At 34.8% G+C, this 14,366-nt stretch overlaps 1 protein-coding gene across 5 annotated transcripts in view; it reads left to right on the plus strand.

Annotated features, from left to right (window-relative positions):
* Positions 1-14,366, plus strand: part of LOC124167287 (anion exchange protein 2) — a 262,309-nt gene that overhangs the window by 234,638 nt on the left and 13,305 nt on the right. For 4 of the 5 annotated variants that reach the window (XM_046545233.1, XM_046545242.1, XM_046545251.1 and 1 more), the window contains 11 exons: positions 1,296-1,513; positions 3,308-3,468; positions 4,887-5,064; positions 5,289-5,494; positions 7,768-7,845; positions 8,375-8,500; positions 10,566-10,763; positions 10,912-11,016; positions 12,082-12,286; positions 12,823-13,035; positions 13,553-13,701. In XM_046545233.1, coding sequence (XP_046401189.1) covers positions 1,296-1,513; positions 3,308-3,468; positions 4,887-5,064; positions 5,289-5,494; positions 7,768-7,845; positions 8,375-8,500; positions 10,566-10,763; positions 10,912-11,016; positions 12,082-12,286; positions 12,823-13,035; positions 13,553-13,701 — 1,837 coding nt within the window. The remainder of the gene's footprint in view (positions 1-1,295; positions 1,514-3,307; positions 3,469-4,886; positions 5,065-5,288; positions 5,495-7,767; positions 7,846-8,374; positions 8,501-10,565; positions 10,764-10,911; positions 11,017-12,081; positions 12,287-12,822; positions 13,036-13,552; positions 13,702-14,366) is intronic. The other variant, XM_046545225.1, reaches the window with a different exon arrangement.

Here is a 14,366-nt window from a genome sequence, read left to right on the forward strand (position 1 = left end):
AGGTACGTAATATGACGTCTTTATGAAATATGTATGATATGAATCAAATCACCCAAATAATGTATTGAGAGAAGTGATTTGTTAACAAGGGCTGGGCAAAGACTGTTCACCACTATCAATAGAGACACAAATTAGTACAGGAAACAAGTAGATTCTTATAATCTTGGAGGAAAGTTAAAGGTTAAATCTTCCATGATCAATGATGTTACAACAAATTTTTAGTCATCCAAAATCATTATAACTTTAACCAGTGTTTTGGAGAGATGCTTTTAAAGCAGTAGATGTCTGGATTCTCTCAGCATTACATAGATCATAAAGATAGACTATTTGACAAATGCTGCTGTCATTTCTGCATATAAGCAACATCAGAAAGGCTGCATTTTATTATGATTGTTATGTGGTAGATATTAATTCCAAAAGCTATATTCATCATTATTTGTTTTCTAATATGTATATGTGACTTTAAAATCCAGAAGTAGGATATATAAATTATTTTCTCATCATGAAAGTGATGATCATACGCATAAATTAGTGTTTTCATCTTAGTCATAGTACAATTTATCTATCTTATTTCTCCTTCCATGCCAATCCCTTTTTTCCACGGGGTTCTTTCTCCCTGCATATTTACTGACTGTTCCTTTCAGATTTTTCTCTCCATTGGTTTTCCCATGTAATTGCAGCATCTCGTGATGTGACATACCCAATGGATTCCTCTTTATTGTACATGGTGGTGACCTTCCTGTACCCATGCTTCAATACATATCCATTTTTTCCCCTTTTAGACCATGATCCATTTGATCTCAAGTATTCTTCTCCAACACTACATGCCAAAGGATTTTATTCTTTTCTTGCCAACTTTTCCAAGGTTCCATGCTTCTAAATCAATAAAATGCCACTGTCTATTTGAATGCATTAAAATCCTATTTTCTTTCCTACAGAAATGTGTTTTTAGCATAGTAACTAGTAAATACATGATTATAGTTACATTCTCTCTCAGTATTCTAATCATATGGAATTAAAGGTCATGTTGCTGTAATGTACACTCACTCATTGATTAAATACATAATGGTATGGATAAGTAAGACTATATCTCAACTCACAGTACGCCACAGGCATGTGATCAACTATGAAGGGTAGGGGGAGCCAATTCCTCTCCCTGACCCCTCTATCACTTATATTGGGCTGTCCAAGACAGTCGGGATTAGAACCATGGTCCCTAGGATCAGTAGCCAAACTCTCTACCCACAGGACCATCAAGTTCCCCATGTAATTTTTACAATTCAACTGTATTTCAGCCGTCACCATCACCATGGCCATTACAACCGATTCAGGAAGTACAGTTTGCAAGAAGACCCTCAGTGGCGCATGCATCGTGGCAGTACAGCAAGTGGTGTTTCATTAGGAGGCTTACCTGTGGAGCCAGCACGTGTGGGTCCACCTCTACCACCAGAATTGAAGGATACCGAGGATGAAGCCACAACTCTTCAACAGCTTGACTTGGATGATCTAGCAAGTAAGGAATGCAGATAGATAAATTCATATAAAAATAGATTAGAATAATATTTTTTTTAATGCTAGCAGATTAAACATTATTTTATATGCATATGCTACTGCCACATTCCTACAAATTTACTGAATTCTTCAGAGCTGAGAATTATTTTAATCAAGAAAGGGAAAAATCAACCGTTAAACCTTTAAACATAAACATAGCTATTATCATAGCTCTTTCATGTAATTATGTTCAGAGGAAAATCTTTCATTTAAAATCCAATGGATAATTCATTCAAAGGTGAAGGGGGGTTTGGATAATTCAGTACTTAACCTCACTTCAATAATGTAAACAAAAAGAAGTAAATTCGACCACTTTTATTCTCATGACAAACAATACAAATACATCTCTCATGTACTGCCGTCTCTGGTGCGTGAAAGCCCTTCCTCGTTGCTGGTCTGTTTCGTGGCTCCTAAAACTAAGAGTTCCACCACAAGGGAAATTAAGCCTGTTGCTGCTGCGAACGCATCTGGTATGAAGGCCTATGGTAGGATGCTGTGAATGAACCATTTCCTTCTCCCTGTTGCATGCCATGAAGCCCTTCACTTTTTTGCTGCATGTGACAAGCAGCTTTTGGAAGAGAGAGCCATAGCAATTAAAGGGCTAATGCATCTCAAAGTGCATTCTCTTGATGTGCTTCTAATGACTTGATCCTGGCAATACGAGTATGAAGTGATCAATTCCTTTGAATATTTCCCACGACTCTGTTAATTGTTTAATTGGGTTCGATTATATACCTTCATAAACTTTGCCTCAAATTTTACTAACCGCCCCAAGTGGATCATCGAATCCACCTCAAATCTACGTCGATTCGACGTCTATAGATCGTTATGTGGTCGACGTCAATTTTATTTATCCAATCGACGAGTTTTCAACGTGTTATTCTGATAAGTCAGGGTGTTGATTGGTGGAGGGGTGGGGATAGCGATGTAGTGTTGAACTCTTAAAATTAACTGAGAGACGCTATTAAAACATATCTGACAAAAATAAGAAAGCTAAAATTAAATAATTAAATGCTACACCTAAAGTCATGTTGATAGGGAAATGTTAAAATGTTTGATAATATCATTTTTAATTTGAAGCCTGTGTCATTAAGTCCCATTTCTTTACAACACCATTAGGAGGAAGTAGATCAAGCTAGAGATCAACTGCTATTAATATTTTCGAGAGCATTTGTAGAAGAAGACGATTTTCTGAAGAGAGATTTATTTTGAAAACAGAATTCATGCATAGGAGAGGGAAAATAATACCATTGGTCACCTCATGGTATCAAAAAGCCAGGTCAGAGATAGGTAGAGCCAAAGGACTTTTTGCATAATATGGAAAATTGGCATAATATAATGAGAGAGAACACCATAAATGTACATCATCGAGTAAACCTAATATGTATTATGAAATCAGTTGATATTGATGATGTATGATCATAGTCAATCAGCAGGAATAAATCTAATGAAACTGTAACTTGTATTTTTAATTTTATTAGATGTTACTGAATTTTAATTGGTTTCACCTGAACCTACGAGCTGGATACTAATGCTAGCAGAACTGATCTCTATTAGATAGTTTTCATCCTGCTAAGGTGGTCTGCAACATTATGTTAGCAAAATAGATTTATATACTTACACATGTACTACTTTTTTCCAGCTACTTTCCTTATAATAACAAAATTTATCATCATTTAACTAAATGTCAATCCCCATATCGATTTTCTAACACAAAAAAATTAAAAGCTCTTTTAATAGTAGTTTTATGTTTCAGGTCACAGATTTGATGATGCTAGAGGACTTAGGCGCCATAAAATACAATCTAAATCTTCAACAGCATCGTTCATCCATATTGGCCGCAAAGATGGTATACAACCTATTCAAAGTATTCCATTAGCTTCCGCAAGCAAGAAGTATGATCACAGCCCTCATGAGGTAAGTGATTGACAGGTTATTTATCATTTAAATAATTTAAAAAGACATCAAATTTTTAACTGTAGCCATATAAAACATTAATCCAGGGAAGATAAAGTGGATTCGCCCGCCAAAGTACTGCATACCTCTATCACTATTCCTCTGAAATTTTTAATTCTTTTTCCTACAAGTTAATCTATTCCTTGCTTCCATTTATAAGAGCTTTAGAGTTCACATATCGTTGGCTTGCAAAAGTTCATCTCTAATAAGTAAGAATATAAGATATTGAAGAACTAATTTCATCCATCTTGCACTTGAAGCAATCTTATCCAAAACTAAACAAAATTTCCATTTCCAAAAAATGGTGGACTTCTTACTGCCAATTTTTACATTTAAATAGCAAAAAATATACAATGAAAGATACATAAGTATACGCTTATGAATTCACCAACTTTGCTCAGTAAGGTTGTTGTTTTTTCCTCTTTTCTTTTTATTTAGTCCATCATTAACATCCATAGCATTAAAAATCAAATAAAGTAAAAACAAATGCTTTTTTCTACCTGATCATTGACAGAGCTGATTTGAATACTTTGATACCTTTGACTATTTCATGTTACCACAAAGTCAAATTTTGATAAGTGTAGTGAAATCATGACTGCAACTTTTCTATTCAATGATCAACCTTTTTAAATTTTCGTCCACAAGTTCAATTCTTGGGAAGTCAAGCCCATTGCTCATGTTAACTACTATTGCTAGCCAGTCAGAATAACCCACATGATTCTCAAGTCTTTTGTTAGCCCCCATAATAACCTGCTACATTTAAATAAAAATTTACAGCAGTGAAAAGTTTCATTGCTTTTTGGATTAAGTTTTATAAAATAACCATTGCTCTACTTCCCAGAGGTAGCTCTGGGGAATAGGTAAGTATTTTGTTAGAAGAGCTACCTACTCATGGAAAATCTTTGTTTAAAGTGCCCTTGAATGCAGATAACCAATCAGAAATATTCATACATACATAAGAGAGGGAAAATAATAGCATTAGCCACCTCATGGTATCAAAAAACCAGGTCATAGATGGGTAGAGCCTGGGGATTGGGTGGGCATGGCGGATAGTGTTGGCTTTCTACCGAGTAGGTCTGCCCAGGTTCCGGTTCACATCCTGGTGGTGGCAGAAAGTTTTCAGAGACTAACCGTTCCCTGCATTAGTGTTTTATGGAGGGCACTTCAAGTACAGCACTCCATCCACTGGATGGGACATTTAGGCGTGATCCCCTTGGTGCCTTTCGTCAAGTGAAGGCTAAGGCTGACACAGAGTTTCTCTTCTCCCTTCCCTTTCCTTATGGTGCAAATTACCCAAGCTGTCCCTTGCCTCCATCAAATACCACAACATATTTTACCCAAGTTACTGCATCTGATAAATGAAACTTTTATCATTTCAGGTATTTGTACAACTGGATGAACTCCTGGGAGTGGGAGAGGAGAGAGAATGGAAGGAGACAGCTAGGTGGATCAAATATGAAGAGAATGTGGAAGAAGGATCAGATCGATGGGGTCGACCTCATGTTGCTTCACTCAGTTTTCATTCCCTTCTAAACCTGAGAAGATGCTTAGAGACAGGTTTGTGGCACTATTACTCTTGTATATGACATTAATCCAAGGAGGTGATGTAAAAAGTTCTTCATCCTAAAAAGAGTGAACAATATTTCTACCTCTCATGAAATTATTTCAAGCTACGAACTTGAAAAATTTCCTATGCGTATGATATATCTCTGCACAAGTATCAATTTTATTCATGAATATTTACTGTGAATACTGACAAAATATTAAATCAATTTTTTCAGGTATTATCTTGTTGGATTTGGAGGAGAAAGACCTTCCCGGCGTGGCCTACAGAGTAGTAGAACAAATGGTTGTAGAGGAACAAATTCATTCAGATGACAAAGCTACTGTCATGCGAGCTTTGTTGCTTCGTCACCGTCATGTCAATGAGCATGAAAAATTCCACTTTGGCATGAGACGTACATTTTCAAGTTATGCCAGCTTACAGGTAAGGCACATCTTAAACTACTGAATACATTGCCTTATAACAAATTACTACATAATATGGACAAAAGGATAAACTAACAGCTTCTTAGAGATATAACTCACATTTCCCTTAGGATGAAGAAGAAAGATGATAACAATGTAATATACTTCTTAGATTCAAAATGATAGATTATTTTTAAAGTTACCTTTGTACAAAAAGTAATGTAAATAAGTCCTTAAATGATGACCAGGTTAAAAAAAAATGACAATTTTTTATAGCCATCAAAACATTTATATGATTTAAAAAAAAGTATTAGGTTTAAAGTATTTTGCTATCCATACTGTGCTCAGCTATGATTATTTATTTGGAAATTTGCATAACTCACTTCCTATCAAGGATGTCCAGAACTAGTTCCCAAGTAAAGGCAAATCTGAAATTGGTCACATCAGGTGCTAGTATAGATCTGTTCCTAAACTATAACTTTCTGGTGCAGGAAATATGGGGGAATTTAATGCTTGAAGCTTTTGAAAACTGCAAAAAATATAAATTATTATGTTAGTATTATATTTAAGAATTATTCATGACATGAAATGTAAGAGGAAGTGGCCCTATTCCAGCTGTATCCTTCCTCTAACAGGTTCCGAGTGGGCCTACCCGGCAAACAAAATCTGATCACTCTTAAAACCTAAATTTTATGATATGCTTTTTAAACTGATATCTCTTTATTGTTACATGATATTTCATTCTGCATAAATCTCCATTCCTGGGCATTCAGCCACATTTTCATGAATATTTACACCATCACAGAAGATATACACAAATGAACTCATTTTAAAAATTAGCTAGCAGCAAATATTGAAACATATATATGTCATACTTCAATAACCTAGACCTTATAGTCCATGATAAATGGGAACTAAGTGAGTATTTAATTCAGAATGGACAGCATATTTTTTACTTTTAGTCACCACATTTAAATTCCATATGGTCGCCCTTCAAGCAGTGGCGGATACAGATGGGGGCGCGCGCCCCCCCTTGCGGGTCCGCATGTATTGCCGAACATTGCAAAACCACAATTGTAACTTTTTTATATCATAAGATGGCATTGTCTTTTACATGTTTATAATCACTTTAAATAAAATTTTCATATACTCTGCCTGTGACTTGATCATCTTTTATTACGATAAAATTAAAGACGATTCAAGATATGTTGCGCCCCCCCCTTGAGTTTTTTCTGTATCCGCCACTGCCTTCTAGCACCATTTTGTGGCCCCTTTAAATTAGGGGTCCCAACGGGCATGGCAGGTACAAGGTGGAGCTTGTTTCCTGTGCCAATACAGGCATGCTTAGTGTTTAAATGTTAATGTAAAAATGAAACTAGGAAATTGGATGACATGAATTTTGAATTCTGGGGAGGTCCTCATTGCACAGTAAGTCCCATTTTTGTTCCCAACATATCCATGGAAAAAATACATTCCAAGCTGTGGAAGACAAGTGATGAATTCTATATCCTATGGCAAAATTATCCTACCTCTAGGGTGCTTGTTTTTATCATCAGTGCCATCCTAGTTTTCATTCCTGTTCACAGTAGGACCTTCAACCAATCAAATTAGTTCATTTGCATTGCTATTCTCAACAGTAATATGTACGTATTTAAGAAGTAAAATAAATATTTTCAGGACTTATTCTGAGTTGTAATTTTATTTCACTGCAATCTTAACTGTATCAAATTTCCATACCATCATACAAAAAGAAACAAAGTTTTTCGTGACAACATAGAAACAAACCCATGCAGATCTTCAAGTCTCAGACTTAGAAGTTTTTGAGCATTCTAGGTTTCACTCTGGAAATTCTCGAGCTTGGCAAACTTGCTAGCATCCTTGGACTTATGAGAAATATTTGAATTTGAATCATGCATTTTCATGGCTGATGTGATTCAGTCTTCTTCTCTACTGACTTGTTGGAGGCAAAGTTGATCAAAATATGATGTTCTAATGATTAGATCCATGGGTATTATTTTACGCAATATATCTGAGATGAAATTTTGAGCATTAGTTTCAAAAGTCCACTAAAACCATCCTGATTTAAAAAATGTATTTTGGTCACTGCAAGGTTTAAATTAAAATACATATATGTAGGTACATATATTGTGTAATCACAATGAGGGTAATATTTTTTGATCGTGTTTACCAGTGGCCCAGTCTATGGTAATAACTATGCTAAATCTAGTAATTTATGTTCTCAAACTGTCAAGCACATGAAGGTAATGCAAATCGCTACATTTTTTGTGGCAGTCATTCTTCTACATGGAAGAAGATTTTGGGCAAGAAAGAAGGGGGACTCTCACTGAGGATAAATTGCCCTGCTGCCATGTAAATGGACTACAAATGCCTTGAGTAGATGATTGTTTTCAAAATCTTTCCCAAAATTTTAGTTAAGCTGATAGATGGTTTGCATTCTAAGGAAAATAAGTATAGATTATATCAAAGCCTTACTTAGTCTTTTATTTCTGCACTTGTCATGGAATGAACTCGTAAGAGTATTTGGTATTCATAACTATGTACAATCCTCTTTTTCTTTTGTAGAAATTTTCAAGTCTTACACTTTTTGATTCTTTGGTGCACTAAATAATTTGCATGTAATACTAGTGCACTGATTCCCACACTCCTTGATAAATAGGAATATAGGAGAATTGTTCCCAATGCAAAATTAGGTACTTTTTCACATTTTCGTTAATCTATTTTTTTAAATGAATGACAACTATGTTTGCGCTTATAGCTTCAATGAGCTGAGATATCAGGGTACTTTGTAGTCAGCTGCTTTTCTTCTAGAGCTTTAATCACCCATTTTATTTGCTTTATTGCCATGGACATATATATGGCTGTTTCACTTTTTTTTCAGAATTTAGCTGATGACAAAGGAAAGCCAAGAATTGTTCCATCAATATCAAGCTTTGAAGGTTTGATAAACAGCAAAAGTTCAAATAATCAAACTGCTGTCAAACAAGGAGAAAATAACCACACAGCAGTAAGTTTCAATGAAAAAATATTAGCATTTAACTCTGTAATCAAATCTCATTTATCAAATCATTATATAATAGGTACAGTCAACCATAAGGGTGGTGATCAGTGGTGGATCCAGAGAGGAACAACACCCCTACAATTCAATGGGTTATCCAATTTAAATTCGATAAAATGTTAATTTTGTTCAGTTGTCGAATACATAAAGGAGAGGAGAGCCCGAAAATGCAAATTACTAAAAATGTACATTAATTTTTGTTTTAAAAACTCAATTCTTTAGAAAATTAGTAATGAGACAACCTAAAAGTGTTGCTACAAGCCTCGAAATTCTTAAAATTTTTGTCACCTCCCAGACCCCCATTAATGCTGAGAGGTTACCCTTCATGTTCCTCATCTAGCCCCCCTTATCCCTATCTATGGATCTGCCTCTGGTGGCAGGGGCGCCGACTTATAAAAAATATTGGGGGGGCCCATATCCGAGGTCTTGCCCCGGGAAGAGGTTAAATTCAAAGTGTGTTGCAGCACCGAAACACTATCATGATTCACACCACCTGATTTAGTTAACCTGCTTAACCTTATAATAATTTGTTTTAACACATTGTTGAATTTATTTTAAAAGGTAACTATTGTCAAACATGGGAAATAAAAATTACCAATATATTTTTGTGATTTCACAAAGCATAGTATAACTTAATTATTTTCTTGAAATATTGAGGGGGCTCCGCCCCCCCAAACGAATCTTTGAGGGGGCTCGGGCCCCCTCAGGCCCCATGGAGTCGGCGCCACTGTCTGGTGGTGATCTCTGCATTTTCTTCGTGTTCTAACCACGTGCATCAGCTTTTGTTGAAAAGAGTCTCACCGACTGCAATTTCAGCAAAACTATTGTCAAAAAAAGCTTATGGATATGGTGAGAACCCATAGAAAATGCGGAGATCAACTGATCAACACCACATAAATCTTCGAACTTACAAATGGATGGTTTACATTAAATACCATGGTTTTGGTTTAGTTTGATTGAGCTATGCCCATTTCCTCTGGTTTTCTGCCATTACTAAACACTCGGCAAAGTCCTACCTTCCGACTAAGTCCTATCTTACTTACTGTATACTATGGTGCTTTTTATTCCCTGATGTCGTATAACATAATTTTTTGGGGCTCATCATATCACGCATCCAAAATATTTACAATACAAAAAAGGGCAATTAGAATTATATTAAAAAAATCTAATGATGCTCCCTCTAGCCCCATCTTTAAAACTTTGAAGATCCTCCCATTACCATGTGTCTATTTATTATCTCTGCTAATATTTACACGTAAAAATCCAGACATGTTTGTATTTAACTCCAATTTTCATGATAATAATAATAAGGAATACCTGACAGACTCCACAATCTAGAGCTTCATTTTAATTTTTTGAAGATATAGTATATGTGAAAATACAACTTGCACATAACATTTCAACTACATATATGTTTCCAATCTACTAAATTGTATGAATCTCCTTCCCCCCTTTTTTTGACGTGTCTTATATATTCTTGTAGATCCTTGAACAAATAAATTAATATTATTAGAGCCTGAAATCTCAGGGCATGTCAAACTCTTTATTCGTAGGGAATTGTTGAGTATGTTCATGATATTTCTTAGATTTTCTTGATGAGAAGCCTAGTTGGTAGATTCATCATGAATAAAGGTGGGGCTGGCGTTATTTAATTTTTTTATCCGTAGTCTTACTTCAAGTTAATTTTTTATGAAAAATTTGGAATGTGGTACAAACGATGATGTTCTCTCCCTTAATATCTCTCCTGTGTTGTCTGCACGTCAAGGATAGTTTCATAAAACTTTATTAAAACCTTGAAGAATTGCTAAATGTAAACTTGAAGAATGCTTATCATACACAAAACTCAGCTAAAAGTCCTATCCTCATCATCATGTTTTTAACATATTTGACTTCAATATTCATCCGTAACAATGTGTTGATGAGTGTTTTTCAAACAGATGCACTAATAGAAGTATAGGAAATGGCATAAAAGCCTACCTCACTGATAAAAAACACATGATTATCAATTTTACAGGTTGACATGAAAGAAGAGTTGACGTATACTTCATCTGCAGAAGACTTGAAAAAAAAAGAGAAGGAGAGGATTTTGAGAAGGATACCTATTGGAGCAGAAGCCACTACTGTATTAGTTGGCTCAGTTGAATTTCTTGAGCAGCCAACAATTGCATTTGTCCGTTTAGCCCAAGGAATATTACTACCTACCATCACTGAGGTATGAATTATGCACTCGGTAAAATTTAACAATCCTTAGATTTCTAAATATCAACATTTTCTCTAAAATTAAGTCATTGATTATAGTCATGCTTACCATTTTAATTCACCACTGTATTGAAATTGATGACCCCTATGTTTTATTACAGGTCCCAATCCCAGTTAGGTTCATGTTCATCCTGTTAGGACCTAAAGAGTCTGATCTAGATTACCATGAAATTGGTAGATCAATTTCAACCTTAATGTCTAATGCAGTAAGTACCTACAATTTTTATTTCTAAAAGGTCACATAACCCATATTTACCACTGAATTTATCAAAGCAAAAAGTGCTCCCTGGATTCCTCTTGTATTAGGATACCCAGTGAGAAATGGGTGTGGAATCCACGTGGAGATGTAACGTGGATACCACGTGTTTTTGGTCGTGGAATCAACGTGGAACCCACGTGGAAATTTGGTGGAAAAATTAAAACAGCAGTAGGTGCTGTCCTAAAACCATTAAAACCTCAACCACTCTATATCTAAACCTTCTATATATGTGTCTACGATTTTTCATATGCTCTCATGGCTGCCTTTCCACGAATTATATAAAAATAGAATATGCGATACATTTTCACATAACTAGCGTGGTTTCAGGATGATAAATGACGCAATGTCACCAGAGAGTTAAGTTCCACAAATTAGAAATTCTGTTTAACATTTTATGCTAATCACCACAAATCCACTTGAAATCAACGTGGATTCCACGTGGGTCCAACCACTCAATATCCACCACCACCATATATCCACGAGTCAACGTGGATTCCACGTGGGTTCCACATGGATTCCACCACCCATTTCTCACTGGGCTATCACCCTAAACATGGACTGAATGTCAAGACAATAAATGTTCATAAAATATTCTGCTTTTACCCAAAATTGCTAATTAATTGCAGCCTATAATTAAATATTTTTTGGAAAGGAAGAAATAAAACTAAGTAGTTTTCTAAAAAAACAAAATCTCTTTAGTTCCAATGATCGAACAAATATCAGTGACAAAATTTTGTGATACTACTAAACCATGTTGAATCAACAAGGAAAACCTCGTACAGTTCTACATGATGATTTATTTCACAATCATGGTTTTGCTGAACATTCAGCATCATCGTGTGAGTAATTTACAGAACATATTTAGCTTACATGGTTTAGTTTAAGTATTTAAGCATCATGTGGAAGTGTACAGTTTTTCTTGTAGGTTCAACATGAATTAAAGATTTCACTAAGTTACACCTGATACCACCTTATTTCTAAACCATTTAACTTTTAAATTTTATGATTACAGCACTTCCACAACATTGCTTATAAAGCTAATGAGAAGAAGGAACTGCTTTCAGCCATCAATGAATTTCTTGATGACAGTATTGTGTTACCACCAGGGAATTGGGAGAGAAAAGCTCTGTTGCCGTTTGATGAGTTAAAGGCTAAAAGTGAAGCTATTCGCCGAAGAAAGACCTCGAAAGTGCTTCAAAAGGATGAAACTCAGCAAGGTGAAATAATTTTGTACATGCTTACTGCTCCATTAAAAAAATTACTTTTAGGGGCAAAGTTATTCTATTTAAAGACATTACAATTCAATATATAAATATCAATTAAAAATGCTACCAGTTAACACCTTGGTCCTTTCGGAACACACAAACAAATAAAAATATATCCGTCATTTTAATTCTCCATTCAGGCTTCAATAAGTTTACTCCCTGGGTTAAAATCGCTTTGGTTTTACTCCTGGTCAGGCTCATCACTTCTACCATCAACCCATAAATAAATATACCTTACTACTTGTGATGTATTTATCCATGTGATGCAGCTAACATTCTTTTTATGATTGTAACAATAAAGAATATTTTATACAATGAAAAAAAACATTCAGTTTTACAAACCATAAGACCTGCAATATTTAAAATTATTTATATATATTTGTCCCTCCCTGGGATATTTTTTCATGATATTCATAAATATGATAGTATTGTACTGGTCTGGAGTTAACAGAATAAGAAATTTAATTTTGCTTGTAATTATTCAACAGCATTACTCCCAGGAGATGAAAAAAGGCCACCTCGTATTGACCCATTGAAACGCACAAGAAGACCATTTGGGGGTTTAATCAATGATATCAAAAGAAGATTTCCACATTATATATCTGATTTCATTGATGGATTGAATTTTCCATGTTTTGCAGCAGCAATTTTTATATATTTTGCTGCTCTTTCTGGAGCGATTACGTTTGGAGGTCTGTTAGGTAAGCTCAAATGAAGTCCCCTAAATTGGGTATTTTTGGAATATTAATGCATTTCATAAAGAATTTTCACTTCAGCAGCTTTTCATCATTTTTATTTCTTCATTGTGTGCTAAAAGAAACAAGGCAATATGAATAGTGTGCATTCAGCACCAAATGTTTCCCACAAACCCTCAGCAGCTTAAACTTTTAAGTTTGTCTATTGTCTACTCAAGATTGTCTCATTCTTCCATTTGCTATGTGAAGCATTGGCTTTGTAGCAGTAATTTACTGGTTTCAATGAAATTTGGAGTGAACTATCAAAGTATACATGGATAAATTAATTGAATACTAGTAGGTCACTATAAAGAGGTTTCACTGTATACAACCCTTCTGTATAAACCAATCATGTACATGTTTCACTATTCCTTTAGTATGTACCCTCAAAACTTCATGTCACAAAAAAATCATTGTTTGGGAAATTTTGGCTGTGAAAAATTTGCTATTATGATTTTAAACTTCAAAAGTAATTTCATTTTAGGGGACAAAACAGAAAATTGGATTGGAATTTCTGAAACACTGGTAGCAACATCACTCGCCGGAGTTCTTTTTTCATTCCTCTCTGGGCAGCCTCTAGTAATTATTGGGGCTACCGGCCCATTGTTGCTTTATGATGAAAGCCTTTATTCGGTAAGTTATCATTGATGCTAATAATTTGGAATTGTGACCTTTGTCATAAAAATAATGAGGTGGCCAGAATATGAAAGTTTAATTTACAGAAGAAGTATTACTTGGAAAAGAAGTTGCTAACAATTATACAACATTTAACAAGTTATACACTGACTGAAGAACAAAAATTGTCCACTTGATCTCAATCTTACTTATTAGTGGATATAAATTCAATTGAAAGGATAAAAAAATTAATAAGTATATTCATGAAATTTTTAACCTGCTTGAAGGCTTAAGTAGTTCACGGTTGAATGGGTAAGTATCAATTCTTTAATAATTTAGATACTTTTTAGCTTTGTTACCTTTTACTAACTCATCCTCTCATCTATTGAGGATTTTTCATACTTTGAGGAAACTTTCTCCAGATTAATCCAGAGGAAATCAGTACCTATTTTCTATGAATCCCCAGGGGGTTTTCAGAATATGTAAAGAGTCAGTCTAAAAGCATAAGTCATGGAGATTTTCACAATTTTGATTTCTAACTACTCCAGAATTCAATATAAATTTTACGCGTTTTAGGTACAAAGATTACGAAAATATGTGCATTTAAATCCTTTTAAAAATTATCTCTCACGTCTGAATTCAAAACAGTATTGTCTTGTGAAGACAAAGTTGCCAGAATCAAA

Source organism: Ischnura elegans, chromosome 1, assembly GCF_921293095.1.
Source record: "Ischnura elegans chromosome 1, ioIscEleg1.1, whole genome shotgun sequence".
NCBI lineage: Eukaryota > Metazoa > Arthropoda > Insecta > Odonata > Coenagrionidae > Ischnura > Ischnura elegans.